Consider the following 15,528-nt stretch of genomic DNA (forward strand, 5'->3'; position numbering starts at 1 on the left):
AAAAGCATAATGTTTTATTGATTTAATACTTCGTTTTTTGCTGCAGAGTCCTTCGTTGAGCACTGAGAGCGAGACAAATGCGGGACAGAGCGTCGACGTTAGGTGTTCGGTGGTTGACGTCGCCGAAGACTACACGAAGCGGAAACACGTGTTGCGAGTGGCAAATCCTACGGCGGAGGTGCTTTTACAAACCGAAGATGCGGCATCTATGGCCCTTTGGTTAAGGTCACTTCATTCTCACGCCGCCGCAGAAAGATCATCGGTGAGCATTAATTATAGGATATTTTTTGCGAATTTGTCATTTAAGTTAGAAACAATTATAAAAAAAAAAATTAAAAGTAAAAATATGAAGACGATGTGAAAAGTCAGTGTATTAACCTTTGCTATTCTTGTTTCAATGTTTAAAATATCCAATCTGCTTGCTCTATTTTTCACAAAATCATTCATTCACAGGATGCCGTATCTTGTACGTCGAAACAGCAAGCCGTTCCTCAGACTCCAACAGGCCCCACAACTCCAAATAGCGGCGTTCCTCCGAGCAATGCTCAAAGATTGAGTCCTCTGCCGGGCCACAAAGGCATCAAGAAACTAACATCGTTTAGGAACCGGTCACCGACAGGTCAATCGCCGGTGAACAAGACACGGAAGCCGAGTACCCAAATGGTGGAACCTTTACCGTCGCCCAAGTCAAAGACTTGGAAGGGAAGAATGGCGAAACAGTTTAGAAAGATGCACGGTCAGGCCGGTGCGCCGTCTTCACCCACGGCGCAACTACCACCAGAAGGAGCTACGTTTAAGGTGCCTCTCGAACTTTGTCCACCGTCCTCGTTTTCCGAGTACGTGCCGCTGATTGTCGAGATGTGCACGAGCATCGTCGAGGCAAGAGGTCTAGAAGTTGTTGGAATCTATAGAGTACCGGGAAACACCGCCGCGATAGCTCAGCTCACGGACAGCGTCAACAGAGGATTCGAGAATATTAATCTTCAGGTATTTTATATTCGACAACGCCTCCGCAAAATAAATGTGGGATATTTTTTTAAAACTTATTTTCTTCCAGGATCCGAGATGGAGTGACGTTAATGTGATATCATCATTGCTGAAGTCGTTTTTCCGTCAACTTCCCGATTCCTTGCTCACGGCGGACCTGTATCCCATGTTTATTGACGCTGATAAGATAGAAGATCCACAAAGAAGAATGACGACAATACGAAAATTATTACGAGATCTTCCGGAACATCATTTCGAGACGTTGAAGTATTTAATGCAGCATCTAAAGAAGATAGTAGAGCATAGCGAGGTCAATAAAATGGAGGCGAAGAATTTAGCCATCGTTTTTGGACCAACATTGGTGCGAGCGAGTGGTTCGAGAGACAATATGGTCACCATGGTCACCGATATGTCGCATCAATGTAGAATAGTGGAAAGTTTGCTGAATAACGTAGGTCTTCCTTTAAAAAAAGGGCAAATCCTATCTTCGTAATCAAATCCTAGTACAAAATATTGACGTGCTTCGTGGTTCAATGTGTTTCAGGTTGATTGGTTTTTCTCAGAGGACGATCTTGACGACTTAAGCAGATTGAGCGTAAATTTAAGCCTTCCAACCGACACCTGTGAGGTTGATCCAGCATCCAATCACAGTCTTTTATTAAATAACATTCAGAAAATTGAAGGTATATTATGCTCATTATTTCTTATGTATTACATCTATCTTCCTTTGTATTATTTCGTATTCAATCATTTTTCTTATCACTTCTTATTTGCTGTGTAATTTATCAAATTATATTCCGTTTTGTTTTTATTATCATCGATTAAAGATTATTAGTGTTCTTAAAAAATAATAGTTGAATCATGTTGCGTAGTTTATAGATCTCGTTTTTATCTCCAAATTTATTATCTCTTGTTGTAATTAAAGGCATGCGCGACATGGCATCTGCTAGAGACATCGTATCTTCAATCATATCCGCAGCTAATAAAAAGATACAAAGAAGACGAAAGAATCAGGACGAAATCGACAATAGTGAACACGACAATGATAAGGTAATTATACATTTTTTGATCTATACATATATTAATATATTGATTTAACATTTATAAATTAGGTCAAGTCAAAGCAAGAATTGGAGAATTCACCGACGATTCGACAGAGCATGGCCTTAAACGAACGACAATGTTCCGTCAGCGAAATCGTGCAGATGCACGAAAGCAAGAATCAATCGAATCATTCTGCTGATCGTTCGCTGTCGGTTGACTCTAATACCAGTGGCTCGACGCATGGCGCGTCCTCGATAAATCGTGCCAAATACGCAAATCAATCCGCACCACCATCTGTAGACTCTACGAGACTGTCGATCGAGACTGGTCTAAATTCAACGGATACGAGCTCCACTGTGTCCAGCAGCGCGTCCAATCAGACGAAGCAAAGTAACGATGAAATAGCGATTTTGACATATACCGGCTTGAGTGCGACCACGCAGGAAAGAGTACGGAGATTCGAGGAGGAAACAAAGGCAATGTTACAGAGAGATCAGCATCGGCAGAGGCTCGAGGCCGAGAAGAGAGAGGAGGAGAAACGCAGAATCGAGATAGAATGGCAGTTGGCAAAACGAGAGATGGAGAATGATGATCTGCTCGACAGTATAGTCGACACTACGGTGTCGCCAAGCCTCTTGTCGGAACGTCTGTCGAGTCTGAACGAGAGGCTTGGTGATAAATCGTTAGTAGATTTGTCCGAGAGACACGGCAGATCGCGATCGACCACGAGACCACCGCTATCGATAGCTGTGCAACAACAGCCCACGATACATCAGAAAACTCAGGCTACCAATCAGCTGACTAGCATACTGGGGGAGAAGATGAATAACGGTGTCATTAAGAAATTCAAGACTGATAAGGATGTAAGCTAATTACGATTTATGTCTGAACAGTCATGGCATGATGAAGGTGTAAGCTATATATTTTTTTTTATTCTGTGACATTCATCAAAGTCAATACAACAGTAAATTTTCTCTCTTTCCCACAAGAATTGATTTGTCCGTTACTGTGCCACTCGACAAAGACGCTCTTTGTTTTTAACTGATCAGGTTTGCCTCACTTACACGAATTCGTTGCCTTTACAGCCGTCAGTGGAGTCGATCTGTCTGCCACCAGTTCGATACGGAAGTCTGGATTCCTTGCACGAGGTTCACAATCTCTCGCAGTCTTCCCCGTCACCGTCACAGCAACAACGAGGCCTTCCCGGCGATGGCTCGGACGATGGTTAGTATCGCATTCTTTTGTAACTTCACGTGACGTTTGCTATAATCTGAGTCTCCTCGTATGCACTAGATAACCGAAGCAAGTGTTTCGTGCTGTCGATATATTCTCAGAGTCATTTATATTGCGATAAACACATGAAAGTGTACTTGTGTGAAGCAGTGTGTACGCACACGCGACAATGATTCTCTATTCGGTAGGAATATCCATACAGATAATTAGCGAATAACATATATACGAAGAACGGTTCTGATAATCGAAATTTAAGGGATCCCTAAAATGACCATATATAGCGTATATGTTGTGTATTATATGTTACATGTATAAACAGTCTTTGCTGCGCAAGACGCGTGAAAAGTAGCGATATACAAACCAGAAGGAGAATTCCGTTGCTATTTCTGTGCAGCATTCGTGTATATCGATCTTAAAAAAAAAAAAAGAAAAAAAGAACGTTACGCGAGAGTTAAAGCTACGTCTTTCGGTAACATATTCGTTGTATGTGAATAAGTGTACTCTATCTTGCTTGTCTCTTTACATTTCTCCGCGAATATATTCAGCTCTCATTTCTCAAAAATCGCAGTTAGAACGCGCGTACTCTCCATCCCGTTATATTATATATCTGCCTCTATTCATGTTCTCTTTTGTATCTTTTTCTCTGTATAATATCGCTTCTGACGATCGGTGAGTGTAGCAGGATCTTGTTTTCTACAGTGGACACAGAAGATACTCACTATTAACAAAAAGCTTTCTAGGTACATTCTCTCTTCTTATTTGCTTCAAGCGATTTGTTTTCGATTACTTATACGATTATAAAGTGTATGTTATAAAGTTATCACACGTTATTGTGCGGAAACTTTCCGACTTTCTTACGTTGCGTTCGCCATTTATCATCGCGCGAACGTAGTTCAAAGCGTAGCAACTGGTAGCAACTTGTTTCGCATATATTCTTTAGTACGAACACGTTCACGACACACGAGGCTTTCTTGTAATGAGAACAGATTTAATTTTAGAAAATACTACGTCGTATTTTTACGGTCAAGTGCAAGGAGGGTTGGCCATAAAGAGGATGGAATAAAAAAGAGAAGAAAAAATGATATGCCTATGAAACGATATGTAGTACATCGTTTTTAGAGTTATACGTGGCATCTTTTGGCCGATCCTCCATACGTACGTTGTTGTCATGTGCTGCATGCCACTTTTTGGCTTTCGGCGTTAAGAAAAAAAAAAAACAGATTTATTTCACGAATGGCTGCTTCTGCGATCTCTTCGGTAATTCTCTCATAGACGTGTGGTCGGCGTTCGAAAGGTTGAGACATCTTTTTTAATGACTTTCGTATCTCCGATATCTAATAAGGGAAAACAAGATCCCTTATCGGATATGTTGTAAAAATAATTAAAAAAGAAAGTATCTCTTTCAATGCTGGGGAAAAATTGAAATAGATTGAATAAAAATATTTAAAGGATGTAGCTACAAAAAGAATTCTATTTGAAAAATAAGTATTGTGTAGTAAATATAAAAAAGCAAATAGTTTAACACTTATATATGTATTCATCTCAAATAAGATATTTATTTTACATTTCAATATGTTATGGACTGATAAGTTTCCTCTAGTGTTTAAGTGTTTATTTCTTATTATCTATTTTCTATTTCTTAAGAATTCAAAAGAAAAAATATTAGATTGACAAAAAGTTATGTCGTTTTGTTTTCTATGTAAATGAAAGGTTTTGCTTTGTATGAAAAAATGTCTTCCAGTTACACAGAGAAAGAATAACATGACTTTTTTGCCAATTTATAGTAAGTGTATCCATTACGTATCCACGACGTTACATTAAGTACACAGCAAACACCAAGTTACATATAATACAAATGTTAATTGTAATTTCTCTGTTATATAGTAAGTGTGCTATATAACAGCTACATTGTTGAAACTAACATATGTATTACATGTAACTTGGTGTTTGCTGGGTACCAATTTTAAACTTACATCTGTACAAAGAAAATCTTAAAGTTTAACGTTGTAATTTTTGTGTGTGTTAACACAAGCTTACGTACAGATTTAAGTTTAAAATGAATTCTTAATATAACTTAATACGTTACGGATATTTTTGTGCATCTAAAACTACAATAAAAAAAACAGCTTATGTATCATGGGTACATATATATGTATGTGTAACCTAGCCTAGCTAGTTGGTAAACAATGACAAGTGAATTTATTTGAAAACATTTATAAAAAAATGAGTCACATCTATATATCCATTAAATATGTGCTGTTTTTTATTTTAGTCTTACAAAGTACTTTTTTATTTTGTTCTCTTGAGAAATAGAAAGCACTAAATGAACAATAAGACATAAAGAAAACTATTTATTCAACATATTGAAATATAAAATAAAATATCGTCTTTCAAATAAATGTTTATGCATATAAATTTCATGTTTGCTCTTTAGATACTTACTACACAAAATATTTATTTTTCAAATAGTATTTTTTATATAGATACATCCTTTAAATCAATAATTTTCCTCAGTTCCGATCCTTTTTGACGCCGACTATCATAAATTGTCGAATAAGTTAGTTTCTCGTCACATGCATGAAGGATTTATCATAAGTGCTTCGAATGAACTTCTTCGACCGTTGCTTGCCCTCACAATGACGATCAACTTTCTTAGAAGAGTCACTACTTTAGCCTCGTCACACGAGAAATTTCTTAGTGATGAGTTTAAAGGCATTTTCTCACGCGTGACCGTAAGCCGATGCGTTTCGATGGGGCGGCTGCTCTGATTGTTAGTGAAAGTAATCTAGTCTCGCACTTTCACCGTCACACACGTGTGCATTACCGAATCACATTCTTATCTTACTGCTCGTCTGCCTTGCCTGTTCTATATTATTAACGACTGCCTACTGCCGATTGTGATTGTGCTCTTAATTATAAACTGATTGTCCGCGCCCGCCTCAGTCTACATCTTTGCGATCAGACACGACCGAAAAAGAATATGATTATATAGTATTTGGCCCGAGACGTTGGCGTACTCTTTCGAAAGATCCCATGATGGGCCGCAGAAGGGACGAGGAACAAATCTGCGTCGAGGCTCGGTCGCGGCTGAGAAACGACGCTTAAAATTTCGAGTCTCCTCGCTCTTGATCTCTGCGCCCTTCTCTCTCTTTATTTTTGTGTTTTTTTTTCTTCTACCCTTTCGCCAAGTTCAGTGTCCCAAGTCCGGTCTCTCCGGTTGCGCGAGACGTTTATTTCCATATTTTTTTTCTATTTTTTTGAGCACCGGATCTCCCTAGTCTCGCGGGACAATCGTACGCGGCACCGAGAGGAGTATACCTCGGATGTAAGAGTAACAGCTCTCGGATAGAAAACCATAGAAACATACGGTGGGTCCAGACGCAAAGGAGGAAGACGAGAGGAAGAGAATTTGTGCTCTCTGCCGCGCCGGCCACCATACGAATTGTATGACGATGCGAATGACGAAACGAAATGGTTGAATACCACGTATAGGCACACAGCAAGCCCGGGTTTTTGGTGGTACATATCGTCCCACCTATACGGTACCGCAGGTCCCGGTAGCGCCGCCCCGAAGACACCGGCCCAGTCGCCAATGTCAATGCCAGTGCCGGTCGTCGCAGCGGTCCCAATGCCAATGTCCGTGCCCGTGCCCGTGTCAGTACCAGCAACCACAGGAGCAACAGCAACCGCAGCAGCAGCAGCATCATCGCTGGCAACTGCTGTCGCGTCTGCAGCAACTACCGCATCATCATCATCATCGGCGAACAACGAGCCCGCCACCGCCGCCAAGACTCTAAACCGATTCCTCCGAGGTAAATTCGCAGGTCCGCTCTCTGCCAGACTGACAGAGTCTGGAAACCGCAGCCTCATCCAGCATCCGAGGTGTCCGACGAGCTGACAGCTGGCTCACCCGAATGGCTTTGACACACTATTTTCAGTTTTACATACATCACTAAGCACATGTTCACACCGGTGTTTGCCATTATCTATATAAAATTATCTAGATAATCATCTAAATGAAGATATACAGCTTTATTTTATCTTTATCTAAATCATTAGTACTTGATACGTTTTTTTTGCTGGACCCTTATAAACATTATGGGTTGTTCGTCGTTATTTTCATCACTTTTACATGTATAAAAAAATTATCAAGTTACTTACATGTACTTCAATATTTCTAGAAAGTATTTGTACGGCTGCTAATTTAAAAAAAAATTATATATAAATGTTATGACTAATTATAGCCGACAAGAATGTTTTCATATTAAAAATTCAAAACTTTGAAACAAAAGTAACTAAAGAAAATAAGGCTTTCATATCTTAAAGTTGACACAAAAAAACATAGTTTAAAAGTTTAGGTGTTAGCTAAAAATTTAAATTATTCAATAATCTGAAAATGGCGAGGGGGAATTCACAACCCAAAATTTTGTACACCAATGCCGATTTTTGGCATTGCTGTAAAACACTGCCGACATTTTTGTACACTGCCGACAATGATTATTGTTAGTCAATGCCTACAATGCCGTCAATCCTATATTAAAATGAAGGCAATGCCATGCAATTATGAACACTACCGCGTGCCCATTATCATACGCCAATGCCTGCACAAGAATTCTAAAGCTTTCCCGAAGTATTCAAAAATTTTTGTGCTCAACCCCATGATCGAAAAACCGACTCTGAAGTGAGCTCACCACTCCCCAACCACTGACGACAATGCCGTCAATATTATAGGTCACTGCTTACTTTTTTCGGCAGTCCACTGCCGAAATTTTGTACACCAATGCCGGCTGTGAATTTCCCCTCGGAAAATGGCAATAATTTTTAATAAGTACAATACAATTGAATATAAATTAAAGGTATTACATTTACATTTTATAATTGATAATACGTTACAAAAACTAATCAGAGAAAGTATTTTTGAAAAAAATAAATTAAATAATGTAATAATAATATTTACCTTTTATTATGAAAAATAAATTTTTCAAACAAATTTAAAAAATAAAAATTTCAATATATTTTAGTAGTTTTGAAAGCTTTTGCAAAGAACTTGGTCAATCATTATAATAAAATTATTCACACACAAACACACACGGAGCCATGCATCATCCCCAATGTGAGTTATTATATTTCTTCTATATTTTAGAATTTTTCGATTTTTAAATTGTACATATTTTTTATTTTTTTATTTTTGATTTCTTAATCAAAAGAGAAAGTTTTTATCGGATTAAATGATATGAAGCACTTTTTGTTTTAAAATTTATATATAAAAACATAGATATAATGTTTCTACTAAATTGCGTTTTACTCAATGACGATCTAGATAAAACGTTACACTTTTTTAGATAAATTTACACCAATTTTTACACCAATTAAATCACCTTCAGCTTACTTTTACATTTTCGCATAATTTATCTTATTTATATCTAGATAATTTTAAATTACCCAAGTGCAACCACTGGTTTACACGCATACGTACATACACACATGCCGTTGTTTGTGTAATACTTTTCGACTAACCGTTGTATCGTCCGTTGCCATCGTCCATCTCGTCCATTTCTCTCGTTTACGCATCCACCCTCATCCGCGTTTCATCTCTCGTCGGCTGTTACCAATGCGCGCCCAGCAAGTGACAAACTCCGCTATAAACTCCGCCAATATTCATACGTATCGCGACTACCATTGAAGGAGAATGAGTGAGCGAGTCTCATAATGGCTTTCAACGCGCGCAATAACGCTGGAGACTGCATTTCCTCTTTTTTTTTCCTCCTCTTATTTTGCCACCGCTAGACGGGAACTGTCTTGTCCCGCTGGCGGACAGGAGCTGCGTTCGATGAAGACCCGCAGTGTCGGTTTCCCATGCTATTTTATTTTTGCTATTTGTGCTGCTCGGATGTTTGAGCGTATGATTACGAATGGACTCTATAACATGTACGGCGCCACTAATTGCGAAACTGCTACGTAACCACGTTGTTTAAAATGAAAAATATCTGCGCAAAGCTATCCAAGTCTTTCGCTCCGAAGGAGCGACAATCGATCAGCGATTTTAACGGATACGTCTGTTTTCGACAAGTTTAAGTTTTTTTTAGTATTTTTTATTAAGTTTGTAATATTTAATATTTTGTTATAATGTAAAATATTTAATATATATAATTTTATTTTTATTATTTTATTATAATGTATAATAATATATATTTAATATATATATATATATATATATATATATATATATATATATATATATTATAGTTTATAATATTTAATGTAATATATGTTTAGTTTTATTATATACATTCAGGTGTATGATTTTGAGCTTTTTGAGTTTTGTCCACGATACTAAAAGTCGGTTCGAGAGAGACCAATCGCACTATAATCAGTTGATGGAATTGTATAAATGCGATTAACCAATTTCTCTGTTCGACATCTCGGACCAATTTCTAGCATCGCGGACACAATACTTAGCAATACTGTTTTCATGCGTTGTCTTCAAATGCAATTATGTACTATACTTCGCGTGTATCCTCCGTCTTTTCTTTTTAATCTCTCATTTTTTTTGCCAGATGACACTCTTTATGAAAGTTGCATTATGTTTAAGCATTTACTTACAAACATACGTCTAACTGTGTACATATCTTCGTCATCCCGTTTTCTTCAATCTAAGGACATAACGTTTTCTTCATCTTCATGCTTCAGCACGAGAAAAAGAAAAGGCATTGATAATGCTAATTATGTTATTATTGCAATGTATGTATATACAGCTGTCGAAACAACGATAATTTTATTAATGGCAATGACAATAACCGAGTGATAAAGAAATTGGTCATGAGAGTTTTGAAGCTGATAACTTATTAATCGATTCTTTTGTAACAATTTATGTTTACTCGATTCGTTTGTCAACGATGTTTCGATACTGCCATTGTTATATTTTATAATACTTCTATTTGGTTAATATTATTTTTATTGCAGTTTTTTTTTTTTTTCTTTCGCAACAGATTTTGTTTCCGCAGGAATGCATTCACGCAAGAATTCACCAGTGGCGCATCGATAAACGAGGCGCATATACACTTTCTGGCATTCACTCTGTTTAGCGATTGTGTCACGATTATGTTAGTTATAATAACGAACAAGTAACCGTTCAGTGCTTTGAGTGTTTCTTTTTGGCGTATGAGTTGGCCGCTTTACGCGCATTTCTCACGATTAACAAGAATCTCCTGTTACAGGTAGCGACCTTCTGACGAGCCTCACGACTACGTTCGATCGCAAATGGAGGTCCCTCATCAATCAGTCATCGAACTCGTCGCAGAATTCTCCTCTGGAAGCCGCATCCTGCAATAAGGACATTACGGAGCAGCAGGAGCAGAAGCCGAGCGCGTCCCCGAGATTCAAATATCCATCTGCGGAAGCCTATCGCGACCCGAGTCTTCATAAATCGCTCGACAAGAGCCACCTCTCCCGCTCGAAGAACGTAAGTGTCCAATATCGCGTATCGTTGTAAGACTTCCGAAACTATCAACGTTGTCAGAGCGAATGAAACGGAATGATTATTGCAAATGACAAACTTTCATCTGGATAGAGATTATGTAACTTTTCCTCCAGAGCAATAACGCGTTTGCCTATAGACTTTTGCGGCTGAAACTCCAGATCGCTTTATATAAAAAATATGTTTTATTTTTTAATCATTTGTCCTTGTCTCTAAATATATTTGAGTAGTTAATAGATATAGTTTAATAGATATTAAAAATGTTACTTAATTATTTATTGTTTATTCATTATCGGGGGAGGGGAGGATAGAAAACCAAGTTGTGAAAAGTTACATGATCGCTGTCCTGGATTTTAAGCGAGAACATAAGCCTAAAAGAATGTAAAGATGTACACGCGATCGTCGCTCTCTAAATCTCGTAGAGTAACTTCGTTACTTTAAAAGAGTGAACATGGTCTGTGTAACTTTATCGCTCTAATAAGAGTAAGAATTCATTCCTGTAGATTAAACATTCACTCCTACAAAATGAAAATTGAGTCTGTGCAATTGTTCGAATATTTTTTCACTCTACGAGATTTAGAGAACACTTATAACATGCCTCATATCTCGTTTAATGTCAGATAGTATCGTTCACTTTAAATGCCAATCAAAATGTAACAGATTAAAACGACTGATGATCCTTTAATTATTCCGAATATATTATCACCGTAGTTTCGTTTACTGCAGGACGTTCCCGAGAAGGACACCGACTCAACGGTAGCCGATAACATGTCGCATCCTTCGGAATCCGTCACGCCGAACAACGACCGCGGCGCGAACGACAAGCAGAAACTGGAAACGAAGTCTATGACAAATAATCACGCGACGAACAGCGAAGACCAGAAGGATGTGGACGAAGGGGATGATTGCGCGGAAAACCCAAAACGATACGACCTGACGAGTGAGAAGAATTTTCAAGAAAATAAATCGGAGAATAACGATGTTAGCACAAAGGTGGAGGACAACAGCAGGAGCCATCATTACGAAACCGGAGATTCCAGTTACTCCAACAAGCTGAAAAAATTTGAGAGTCTGACAAATTCTCAAGCAAGGTCCCGTCTGAAACGGTCGGAATCTCTGAACAAGAGAACGTGCGAGAACACCAGCTCGCGGTTAAAAAGATCGGAAAGCTTGAACAAACATTCGACCGAGAGACTGTCACCACTTAAACGATCCGAGAGTTTAAACAAGCACCATTCCGGCGACAGATCGGAGTCGCCGGGCAGCAAGCTGAAGCGTTCGGAGTCGCTGACGAAAACCGAGAAGACCGAGTGTAACATCAGCAAGCGACGGCAATCGGTCCGAAAAGAGAGTGCCACGAAATTGAAGCGCAAGAACGGAATGTCGGAACGGTCGATCAAACGACGGCACACGGTCGGCAGCACCAAGGACTTCGACAAGGTGCACTGGCTCGACAATAAACTGCAGTCGGAGACCGAGAGGGTCATCAGGAGCGACTACAGACCGAAGAAGAGCCAACTTAGAACTAGCTCACCCGATCTCAGCACCAATCGAGTTGGCATGGCTGACACGAGTTTTCTGATCGAGGTGAGCTTTCGCGGACCCAGCAACGTCGTCTTCAATGTGACCAATGCTCGGCCGCAGTCGTTGCCGGACGCGAGTCTCGCGTCCAAGGTTTTCAAGGTGCCCCTCGAGAGTCACGTATAATATGCTCGAAGTGAATGAGTTACATACATTTCTATACTCACCTCTAAATAATACGTGCACGCAGCGCTGCTGTCATATCTATACCTACCTGCCACACATAATTTTTAATACTTCTACCGGTTTATATTATATATAAATCGTATCATATCAGATTTTTATATATCTCATATATTATATAAAAATAATTGAATCACATCCACATCTAAGTTCGTTCGCCGGAAACGCTGACATTATTCATTAATCGCCAGTGTGCCAAAGAGCTATCAATCTGTGAATCATTTATCGTTATCGAACGATAAATGAATATCGAAAATTCTTTACAATGGCTAGAATGGATTAGATAAAGTGGAAGATACATGTCTCCACGTGCCCTGCACCACGATGTTTTAATCTTTAATTGAGTTTAATTTAATATCAATATTTTATCAAGTTCATTTAATTAACGCGAGATCGTTACAACGATCGAGAATCAATCTAGATTAATGAGCCAGAAGCAGTTGGATTCTTTCTTTTTAAAGAAAAAAATAAAAACATTTTACTGATTTGCAAAAAGAAAACTGATTATTGGAGAAACGTAAGAAAGTTATTTAGTGATTATATATTGCATGTGGTATTTGCATTGTGTCAATTTTATATATATATAAATATAAAGATATATATATACATTATCTTGTGAATTGTGATTGTGACACTCTTTTTTGTACATAAGATGTATAATGTGAGATGATTCGATTAAATATTAAATATAGTAAGGTGACTATACATTGTACGTCTTTAAATTTATATTTTAATAATCACTTAATAATCATCGCGTGTTCTATATACGTGCGAAACTAGCTCGATCCTCGTATTGGCTATGTGAGAATGCATTATTTTTAACGCAGATGTGACAAAGGTGATCGTTAGGGTTAAAATTAATGATTGTGCGTGCATTTTGCTGGCGTGTAATCGCCGAGTTTCCACGGCACGGTCGTCGCGAGTGATCGGTACACTTGAAAGTTCTTTGAAAAGTAGCATCCGTAGCGTTAAGAAATCTTTTTTACGTAAGCTCTCCCTGAAATGAAAAGTCTACGATGTGATAAAAAAAAACTTAAATTGATCGCGCGTCGATGTGATGTACGCATATTGTTATGCGTGCGCTACATGGGTGTGTATTGCGTTGCGAAAATTTACACGAGCGCGTGAAATACCTATTTTCTATGTGCATTGTGATCGATACTAACGATCAGTCTAGTACTACTGCTGTTGCGTCATTGTAAATTTTATCGTACACAGTAAAACGCAAAGGCGCGAACGGTGCCGTCAATTACAATATACATTCGGTGCCTCGCATAATGCGGAATCCGTTCGTTCTAAGGTGAATAGGGATTCCTACGCAAATCATCGTAAAATCCCCGGATCGACCGGATTTCTCACTGTGCCCCGTTACGAGGATGTTATGTTAACCGGTGCAACACGTATTGTGTATCGCTTGTGTATCGCCATAAAATAGTTACTCTCAGATGCTTGGGTCTCTTGTCTGGATCGTTAGTGTTGCATTATTTGTACCCCGAGATACTTCACGTATGCAAAACTCTCTCTTCGTCTTTATCTCACCCTTGTAATTTGCGTTTAATGCGCCGCGTCGTGTTGCATCTAAACTAGGGATAAGCGAGTGTCAAACGAGAAATCCAATTCAATGCCGCGACTGCGACTGGTGTCGCATCTGGAATTTCGACCGCGGATACACGGGATAAAGAATAATGTAACGATAGTCCAGTTAAAGATGATCTTATTAATTCAAGAATAGTATTAATGAAATAACATTTTATTAGAACAAGAGCAGTATTTATTTCATTAATATTACTATTAAATTAACGAGATTATTTTCGATTTTAGACTGCTATTAGTTCAATTAGTTGTGTTGTTAATACGTCATTTTTTTCATATGATATCGATGTATCCGCGACTTATAGAGGTCGCGACATATTATAATCACGACTAATTTATCATGAATGTACTTGTAAAATCCACTCGGGATCGGCGCAATATGTTCTACGTTAAGTTTATGCGTTGGATGATTTAATATGTAAATACGTACAGCTAAATTTTTGCGCGCATCATCGTACATCACATGTGTTATCTCTTTATCTGTCCGGAACAACGCGTACTCGTTTAAACAATTTTACGTAATGCCAGTTACTGTCGCGCAAATCGAGGAATCCAAAACGTAAAGTAGCTGAGACAATCGATTTGATTATGCATGTAAATACAAATGTAACTAAATTCTAAGAGACGACGATAAAACAAGAGCGATAATTTATTTCGAGAGGAATAGCGATTGTGATCGTGTTATTTATTATTAACCCAAGCGGATATGTTCATCGCAAATTCTTAAGAGAACACGAAGTTGTAAATAAATATATTACTATGAGAAAGAGCCTTCAAGCATTTGCATTTCTGCCTCCTATATTTATTTTCACCAACGTAGATTAATTTTAATCCCGGTTTAAGTTACTGTATTTCTTGTTCTGATAATTATAGAAAAGATGAAAGACTCAGATAAACCAAGATTAAAAATTCTCTAGTCTCTTCACATATTATGTAAGAAACCTTGCAATATATTCTCACAGATGAGAAGAGATCAAGTTCTCCAACGTTTCTTTAACTCTACGTAGAACAAGATTATTTTTTAATAAAAATCATTTTTATTATATATTACAAAAGAAATATATTACCAAATAATTCATTGTATATTTTTATTAAAATTTATTTAATTAATAATTAAGTACAACAAGAATTTAATTATGTGCTCCTCAAGGTGCTTAAAAGATCGTAAAAATTCTTGGAAGAAGGAAAGACGAGAATTATGAGTTTCAAAATTTTTAAATATTTCATCTAAGTACTTATATTAAAAATAAACATGTTAAGAAATTATTGAAAGTACACTAGGGCTGCGTTCGAAGAACGTGCTTTCAATACACCATTTATTTTTCATTTATTGAGAACTTTTATTTTTTTCTGTTTAACAACCTTTGTTTAAAAAATAACAGCCAAAACTTTGTTAAAAATAATAATAAAAATTTTTACCTTCAACTGTT

General features: G+C 37.8%; 1 protein-coding gene across 12 annotated transcripts in view; it reads left to right on the forward strand.

The window, feature by feature from the left end:
* The window catches only part of LOC105205487 (rho GTPase-activating protein 21), a 53,740-nt gene extending 38,872 nt beyond the window's left edge, over positions 1–14,868 (forward strand). For 7 of the 12 annotated variants that reach the window (XM_039457878.1, XM_039457881.1, XM_039457877.1 and 4 more), the window contains 11 exons: positions 47–262; positions 454–987; positions 1,058–1,438; positions 1,532–1,670; positions 1,913–2,037; positions 2,100–2,894; positions 3,117–3,255; positions 3,944–4,004; positions 6,757–7,076; positions 10,482–10,726; positions 11,468–14,868. In XM_039457878.1, coding sequence (XP_039313812.1) covers positions 47–262; positions 454–987; positions 1,058–1,438; positions 1,532–1,670; positions 1,913–2,037; positions 2,100–2,894; positions 3,117–3,255; positions 3,944–4,004; positions 6,757–7,076; positions 10,482–10,726; positions 11,468–12,448 — 3,936 coding nt within the window. In that variant the 3' untranslated portion in view covers positions 12,449–14,868. The other 5 variants (XM_039457885.1, XM_039457882.1, XM_039457886.1 and 2 more) reach the window with 5 other exon arrangements.
* Positions 14,869–15,528: the final 660 nt, after the last annotated feature.

The sequence above is a fragment of the Solenopsis invicta genome, chromosome 15, assembly GCF_016802725.1.
Source record: "Solenopsis invicta isolate M01_SB chromosome 15, UNIL_Sinv_3.0, whole genome shotgun sequence".
NCBI lineage: Eukaryota > Metazoa > Arthropoda > Insecta > Hymenoptera > Formicidae > Solenopsis > Solenopsis invicta.